At 45.0% G+C, this 8,655-nt stretch overlaps 2 protein-coding genes across 2 annotated transcripts in view; both read right to left on the reverse strand.

Annotated features, from left to right (window-relative positions):
• Window positions 1–4,220, reverse strand: part of LOC116400680 (ephrin type-B receptor 4b-like) — a 22,009-nt gene extending 17,789 nt beyond the window's left edge. The window contains exons 1-3 of the mRNA XM_031878633.1: window positions 3,921–4,220; window positions 3,231–3,350; window positions 1,916–2,962 (exon numbers count right to left, since the gene is read on the reverse strand). Coding sequence (XP_031734493.1) covers window positions 1,916–2,962; window positions 3,231–3,350; window positions 3,921–4,220 — 1,467 coding nt within the window. The remainder of the gene's footprint in view (window positions 1–1,915; window positions 2,963–3,230; window positions 3,351–3,920) is intronic.
• A 3,753-nt stretch (window positions 4,221–7,973) lies between these two features.
• The window catches only part of LOC116400679 (7SK snRNA methylphosphate capping enzyme-like), a 4,544-nt gene continuing 3,862 nt past the window's right edge, over window positions 7,974–8,655 (reverse strand). The window contains exon 8 of the mRNA XM_031878632.1: window positions 7,974–8,327. Coding sequence (XP_031734492.1) covers window positions 8,275–8,327 — 53 coding nt within the window. The 3' untranslated portion in view covers window positions 7,974–8,274. The remainder of the gene's footprint in view (window positions 8,328–8,655) is intronic.

Here is an 8,655-nt window from a genome sequence, read left to right on the forward strand (position 1 = left end):
GTGTGTGTGTGTGTGTGTGTGTGTGTGTGTGTTATTAAACCACAGAGGACAGACTGGTTTCTATTTCACACCTGCAGCAGGTGAGATAGGTTGAGAGTCAATGATGTCACACCTCCTCCTCCTTCTTCTTCTGTTGGAGGATAAAAGGCGGCGTCAGGTATCAGGTGTGTCTGTCAGGAGGTGTGAACGAGACAACGGGGGGGAACAAGGAGGAAGGGGACGAGAGGATAGAAGTGGAGGGACCAGAGGAGAGGTGGGCCCAGTTCCAACGTCCCCCTGAACCCTCAGACCCTGAACCCTCAGACCCTAAACCCTCTGAACCCGCAGACCCTAAGCCCTCAGACCCTGAACCCTCAGACCCCGAACCCTCAGACTTGTACTTGTACTTGTCGTACTGCGATACTTTATACTTCTACTACAGTACAGTACTGAGGTGTACTTGTCGTACCGTGATACTTTATACTTCTACTACAGTACAGTACTGAGGTGTACTTGTCGTACTGCGATACTTTATACTTCTACTACAGTACAGTACTGAGGTGTACTTGTCGTACCGTGATACTTTATACTTCTACTACAGTACAGTACTGAGGTGTACTTGTCGTACCGTGATACTTTATACTTGTACTACAGGACAGTACTGAGGTGTACTTGTCGTACCGTGATACTTTATACTTGTACTACAGGACAGTACTGAGGTGTACTTGTCGTACTGTAATACTTTATACTTGTACAGGTAGGACCCTGATCCCCGTGTGACCTCCTCTTCCTGTGAGCTCCTCCCTCCCTCACTTCCTGTGCGTCTCTTCCCTTTGAATCCTGGCCTCTGATTGGCCGCTCGGACCCGTTGCCACATTCCAGCCGCAGACAGGAAGTGATGGGCAGTCGTTTCCTACGTTTCCCATGATGCCTTTCAGCATGGAGACGTTCAGTCTGTGCAGCCGGAAAATAAGTTCAAGACATATTTAATGTTATTGATGATTCAATAATGATGAACCTTTATATGAATAATAATAACATTAATGTTACTACTGACATGAAAACATGACGGCATGATGACGGCTGTCTGCTCTAGTTTCCTGTTTTGACAATCAATAGAAATGATGTCATCAGGAGAAGAATCATGACATCAGGACAGACAGACAGAGAGACAGACAGACAGACAGACAGAGAGAGAGAGAGACAGACAGATAGATAGAGACAGACAGAGAGACAGGCAGACAGACAGACAGAGAGAGAGACAGGCAGACAGACAGACAGAGAGAGAGACAGACAGGCAGACAGACGGCTGCTGTAGTTCTGAGCTTGTTTACACATCGACCTCAAACTCATGTCTCCTGTTTCCTCCTCTGATCCTCCGACATCTGGGACAAGTTAAAGAAGGAATGAAGGAATGAAGGCAGAGAGACAGGTGGAGAGAGAGACAGGCGGAGAGGGAGAAACAGAGAGAGACAGAGAGACAGAGATTGATTTATTTCTAAATCAATTTTGTTTACAGAGTTTTACAGTTTATCAAAAACAAACTTAATTCATGCAAAAAAACAACCAAAAAAACAAAAACTAAAGAAAAACACAAATCATAAGTTGAGAACCAGAGCACTGTCTGTGACTGAACACAGAACGTCGTTTAGAGTCCAAATGTTTTCTTTGTCAGTCTGTAGAAGCCAAACTCCACCCTGAGCCGAGCAGCCAGCAGCCCCGTCAGCATCAAGCTCACGTCCTCTGACCCTTCACCCCTCACACGGTTTTTCCTTGTTTTCCAAATTGCTAGTTTGGCCAGTCCTGAAAGGAAATTCATTAGTGTGTGGACAGATTTGTTTTTAGCAGAGTAGTTTGGTTCATAGATAAAAAGACAGAAAGAAAAGTGTTCTCCTAAGCCCTGAAACCACGCCTTCAGGCGGCTGAAGAGTCTCACCAGTCTGGAGCACTCAACGAACAGATGGTGGACGGTTTCTGTCAACGAGCAGAAAGGACAGCTGTCCCCTGAGCCAGGATCCAGGTGCACCAGATACCTGTTTGTAGCTATGGCCCCATGTAAAATCCTCCACTGGAGGTCTCCTGTCCGTTTGTCTACAGGGGGTTTGTACAGGGACCGCCAACAGCCCCTTGGGGAGGATCCCCTGCAAAAAAACTCGGTCCACCTCGACACCCTCACTCCTGCCAGAGAGCGCAAGTTAGAGACCTTCACACTGACCTGATACGCTGCTTTCCTCCCCAGAGTCTCAAAGTCCCCCAACTGGGGTGTCTTTAGAGACAGCAGGATGTCCTCCTCATCCTCCCACTGTCCCACAGCAGGACAGACAGCCAGGGGTGGGAAGACATACTCACATTCATCGTCCCATTGGTCAGATAGTGTACGGTCTCCAACAAACGCTCTGAGGACTTCTGGTAGGGAAGCACAGACCTCCTCCACCAGCCTGAGCAGCAGCCTGCTGGACCGGATGTTGATCAGCTCCGCTAGTTGAGGGACGGAGGTCTTCATCAGATGACCCAGCTTCACACAGCCAGCCTCTCTCAGTCTGGATCTCAGGCTGACGGACGTCAGGACCTGGGATGTGAAGTAGCTGCTTCCAAAAAGCGGCTCCTCAAAGAGCCACATCCCTGGTGTCGTCACAGCTCTCCGATGGACTGTAAAAACCTGCCACGCCTGTAAGACGGACTGATAGAACGGTGTCAGACCAGTTAAATCCACTGACTGGGGCTGGAGCAGGAACAGGTGTTTGTCATAACATAAGCGTCCGGCCCTCCTCAGCAGCACACAGGCAGTATCAGTCCATGGCAGGCCGAAGCTGTACAGCAGTCTCTGAGCTGTCTGCAGTCTGAAGGCTGTGATTTGTGATGCGATGTCCACCAGGCCCTGCCCTCCCTCCTGGACCGGCAGGTACAGCACCGCAGATCTCAGCCAGTGAAGCCCTGACCAGAAGAAGTCCACAACTGCCCTCTGGATGTCTTTAATCAGGCCCTGTGGTGGAGGTAGGACTACCAGTCTGTACCAAAGGGTCGAGGCAACCAAGTTCTTGACAATTAGGACCAGCATTTCCATTTAGACAATCTGGTACACACTCTCTCCATAGCACCCTCCCAGTTCTGTCTTTGAAACTCTTCTGTTCCCAAAAAACACCCAAAACCTTCAAGCCCTGCCTTCCCCATCTGATGCTTCCTGGTAGCTTTGGTGTTTCTTTGTCTGCCCACTGCCCAACCTGCAAAGCTTCACTTTTCTCCCAGTTTACCTTTGCTGAAGATGCCCTCTCAAACAAATCTAAACTGTTACCTAGGAACTGGATATCACTCTGGTCTTTGACGAACACATAAATATCATCAGCATATGCTGACACCACCAGCGAGGGCCGCTGAAGCAGCCCAGGTAACATTAGTCCTGATAGACGGGACCTCAACCTATTCAGAAGAGGCTCAATGGCAATGGAATATAGCTGTCCAGAGATAGGACATCCCTGTCTGATGCCTCTCTGGACCTGAACTGGACAGCTCAGCGCGCCCCCCACCTCCACCAGACAAGTAGCCTCCTTGTACATCAAACCCAACAGTGACACAAACCCTTCACCAAAACCAAAAGCTCTTAAAGTGGAAAAAAGAAAACTATGATCAACCCTATCAAAAGCCTTCTCCTGGTCTAATGATATAACCCCAACATCAATATTATACAGTTTACAAAGGTCCAACAAGTCTCTCATGAGAAAAATGTTATCCATGATGGATCTGTCCGGTACGCAGTAAGACTGGTCTCTGTGAATTATAGACTCCAGAAAGTTCTTAAGACGGTTGGCGAGCACCTTGGAAAGAAGTTTATAGTCTGTGCATAACAACGCCACCGATCTCCAATTCTTCAGTAAGGACAAATCTCCTTTTTTGGGTAACAGTGATAATACTGCATGCCGACATGTCGTCGGTAACAGGCCTGCCTGTGAACACTCCTGCAGCACCTCCCACAGGTCGGCTCCCAAACACTTCCAGAAGTGTTTATAGAAGTCCGCAGGCAGTCCGTCCAGTCCAGGAGCTCTCCCAGCAGCCATCTGACCCACAGCAGCGGTCAGCTCCTCCAGGGAGATGTTGGCGTCCAGGACAGCTCTGTCCTCGGGGCCCAGCTGAGGAAGGTCCTGAAGCAGCTCGTCAACACTCTCTATGTGGTTGTCCTCCTTCCTGAAGAGGGCGCTGTAGAAGCTTACGGCATGTTGTCTCATTTCAATCGGGTCAGTCGTCATCTTACCATCAGGGAGGCGGAGACACACCATTTGTTTGGTCCGAGAGACGGACTTCTCCAGAAGAAGTAGGAGCATCCATGTCCCTAACACTGGTGAACCTTGACCTGACCAAAGCTCCTTTAGCTGGTTCCTGTAGAAAGGAGCCTAGTTGCTGCTTCTTCTGTTGAAGCCTGTGAGTGTCTGTGCTGGTGTGAGTGAATAGACTGTGCTCTAAATCCCTGATTTCATTTTCTAGATCCTCAATGACCCTTTTGACTATTACTGTGGAGTGACTTGTATATTGTTGAACAAAGACACGTATACATGTGCCTTTCCTACATCCCACCACTGACTCAGGGACTCAGAGTCGCTCTTCTTTTCTCTCCAGATTCCCCAGAAAGCCTCAAACTTTTCACAGAAATCACTGTCCTGCAGCAACTTAATGTTAAAGTGCCAGTAAGAGCTGCATTTGGTGGTTGGTGAGGTGTGAACATCTAAAGTGACGAGGTGATGGTCGGTGAAGAGAGAGTTGTTTAATGTCTCCCTGTAGTTGTTTAGTGTCTGTTTGTAGTTGTTTAATGCCTCTTTGTAATTGTTTAGTGTCTCTGTGTAGCTGTTTAGTGTCTCCTTGTAGTTGTTTAGTGTCTCTTTGTAATTGTTTAGTATCTCCGTGTAGTTGTTTAATGTCTCTCTTTAGTTGTTTAATGTCTCTTTGTAGTTGTTTAGTGTCTCCTTGTAGTTGTTTAGTGTCTCTTTGTAATTGTTTAGTGTCTCCGTGTAGTTGTTTAATGTCTCTCTTTAGTTGTTTAATGTCTCTTTGTAGTTGTTTAGTGTCTCATTGTAGTTGTTTAATGTCTCTCTTTAGTTGTTTAATGTCTCTTTGTAGTTGTTTAGTGTCTCCTTGTAGTTGCTTAGTGTCTCTTTGTAATTGTTTAGTGTCTCCGTGTAGTTGTTTAATGTCTCTCTTTAGTTGTTTAATGTCTCTTTGTAGTTGTTTAGTGTCTCCATGTAGTTGTTTAATGTCGCTCTGTAGTTGTTTAAACAACTACAGAGACATTAAACAACTACATGGAGACACTAAACTACAAAGAGACACTAAACAACTACTGTACATGGAGACATTAAACTAAAGAGAGATATTAATGTCTCTGTGTAGTTGTGTAATGTCTCCATGTAGTCTTCACTCTCTCAACATTGTTTAATCATCCATGAAATGACCAGTGTGTGTGTGTGTGTGTGTGTGTAAGTGTGTGTGTGTGTGGGGGGGTGTTAGTTAGACTAATATTATTCTAAACTGTTGACCGAGACGGCTGAGAGCTCCAGCTAATACCTACACACACACACACACACACACAGAGGGTGTGTTTGATTGGTCCGGTGGAGGGGCAGACTGTCTGGGTGGATAAACCAAGTGCTCCTCTCTCATTAAACAGGATCACATTTCATCAGGAAGCATCGATGATGTCACAGTTCATAGCAGTAGGTCTGTATGACTGAAGTATGAAGTTTACACGCTGATACTCAAGCAAAGTACAAGTACCTGGAGCGTGTACTTAAGTACAGTACTTACAGTAAATGTAGTTCTTAGAGCGACAACAACATTATGAAGATTATTCTGATAGAAGTGATTATTGATCGACTTGTTGCTGTTATACAATCTACCTGAGAACTAAAGACAGACAGAGAGACAGAGGGACAGACAGACAGACAGACACAGAGCACACACAGACACACACAGACACAGAGACTCTATGAGGATCCATGAGGACCTGTGAGTCCACAGAGACTCTATGAGGACCTGTGAGTCCACAGAGACTCTATGAGGATCCATGAGGACCTGTGAGTCCACAGAGACTCTATGTTTTCAATCGTGGATCAAACTCTGGAACAATAAAGTTTTATCTCATTGTCCCTCTAAACCACGTTGGTGGTTCTATAGTCTGGATTTTGTGTTGTTTGTCTCCCTCTGCTGGCTGAGACACGTCTCTGTGTCTCATCACATGTTTAACATCATATATATATATACATATATACACATATACATGTATATATTGTTGTGTGATTGGTTGGAGCTTCATATTAGATCTTTAAAGAAGTATAAAAACACATCTGAGGACTACAAGGGGACAGGAAGTGTCTCCTCATATAGCTGTGTGTGTGTGTATGTGTGTGTGTGTGATGTGGTCACTGAAATGCTATATAGGTCCACACACACACACATGAAACCTGTCATTTCTCTCCACAAACCTAAAGATTAATATTTTTCTGGAGGAACTCAGAGTCCTAAAATATTCAGTTTTTAACAGAGACGAAGAGGGCGGAGCCTCTGATGTGATCTGTGAGACACAAAGGAGACGCGTCCTCATCCTCCTGACTTCAGTCAAACATCGTTCTTCTCTGTGGATTATTTTGGTTTTAGCGTGTCTACAGTGGCCCCGCCCACCAGGTGAGAACCAATCAGAAACTAGTATTCATTAATGAGCTCATCAATGGATCTGACTAATTATGTTGGACAGGCTAACGGATCCCATTAACATACAGTCATTATGCTAAGCTAGGCTATCCTCCAAGAAGCTGCAGGGTAAGATTTGCTTGTTATATCTGATATAAATCATTTCATAATATATACAATATTTAAAATGTGAAAAAGAATGAGAAATTAAATATTTAATAGTAAAATAACATGTCTCAGGTGTGTCTCAGGTGTGTCTCGGTGTGTCTCAGGTGTGTCTCGTGTGTCTCAAGTGTGTCTCGGTGTGTGTCTCGGGTGTGTCAGTGTGTCCCAGTGTGTCCCAGTGCAGGAATAGAGGACAGGTGAGCTCTCCTGTTACAGACTCTGTGATATATGTTTGTTTCATCTTGTCGCAAAACAAACCTCTAGGAGACACCTGGAGACGCTCACCTGGAGACGCTGCTGCAGTCTGTGTTTCTGCTCGGCTGTTTGCTGAGTTTCATTTCTTCAGCTCCAGTAAGAAGTTTGTTATGATTCATCATGTTTATATATATATATATATATATATATAAATAAACACACATGTCACATGACAACACGTCACATGACATCGAGTTCTTTCCCCTGATCCCGCCCCCTTTGTCCAGCTTCCACCTCCTGGAGAGGGGCGTATCCACCAGAGGATGGGGCGGGGCTGACGATAAAGTGGGCGTGGCTGCTGGAGGAGAACTGATCGATGACATGCAGGACACAGTGGGGCCGACCTTTGGTGACCATGGAAAGGAGACGGGGCTAGAGCTGGGGCTGTGACAGAGGCCCCGCCCATCTGTCAATCATTAATCAATGATCTAATCACACCTAACGAGGATCAATCAACCAATTTATGATCTAATGTGGTGAAGAGCGACTACATCATCAGCTGGTCATAACATTTAGCTTCTCTGTGATTGGTTCAGTGGTCCTGGAGGAGGCGTGGCCTATTATTATTTAGGGTTAAATATTTAAAAACATTTTTAAACTGCTCAGAATAATAATAAAAATTCTATCAACAATGATAGTAAAAACTACATTATTAATAAGAATATGAATAATAATAACACTATTAATAATATTAATAATGTTACTCTACATTATAATGTGTCCAGTGTTTATTCTGCTGTTTATGAATCAATATTTAAATAATAACATAATATTAATAATATATTAAGAATAACATGATATTATTAATACCTGCAGCTTTAAATCTCAACAAAACATGAATTTATTTTGACAAAAAAAAACGTTAAACAATAAAATGTTTTGAAAAAAGAAAACTCCTGTAGGTGACGTGTCACTTCCTGTCAAGTGCCCAGTGTCCAATCAGAGGTCACACAGCGAGAGTAACCCACAATCCTTTGCTCTGGCTCGATGAGCCTGTGACGATCACATCCACAGAAACCTTTGTTATCGTCTGTGATGTCATCGAACCGGCTCCACTGTTCAACCAATCAGCTGCGAGCTCACGAGTCACAAATACAGCATCCAATCAGCTTCCTCCTCTCCACCCGTCAGTCAAAGTCAAGGGTGGTTGCCATGGAAACTGGCGTCTCAAAGAGAGATGTGTCACATCCTGTCCTGGTGACATCACTTCCTCTGGGCGGAGCCTTTGTGGAACAGGTAGATTGGCCGCTGATTACCTGGAAGAACGCACCAATCAGATCACACATTAGAGGGGACACCTGTGTGTGTGTGTGTACCTGTTTATGTGTGTGTACGTACCTGTGTGCGTGTATACCTGTTTGTGTGTGTGTGTCTGTACCTATTTGTGTGTGTACCTGTTTATGTGTGTACCTGTTTGTGTGTGTGTGTGTCTGTACCTATTTGTGTGTGTACCTGTGTGTGTACCCATTTGTGTGTGTGAACCTGTGTGTACCTGTTTGTGTGTACCTGTTTGTATGTGTGTGTACCCATTTGTGTGTACCTGTCTATATGTGTGTGTACCTGTTTGTATGTGTGTGTACCTGT

Source organism: Anarrhichthys ocellatus, unplaced genomic scaffold (assembly GCF_004355925.1).
Source record: "Anarrhichthys ocellatus isolate YVR2014 unplaced genomic scaffold, GSC_Weel_1.0 scaffold189, whole genome shotgun sequence".
Taxonomy (NCBI): Eukaryota; Metazoa; Chordata; class Actinopteri; order Perciformes; family Anarhichadidae; genus Anarrhichthys; species Anarrhichthys ocellatus.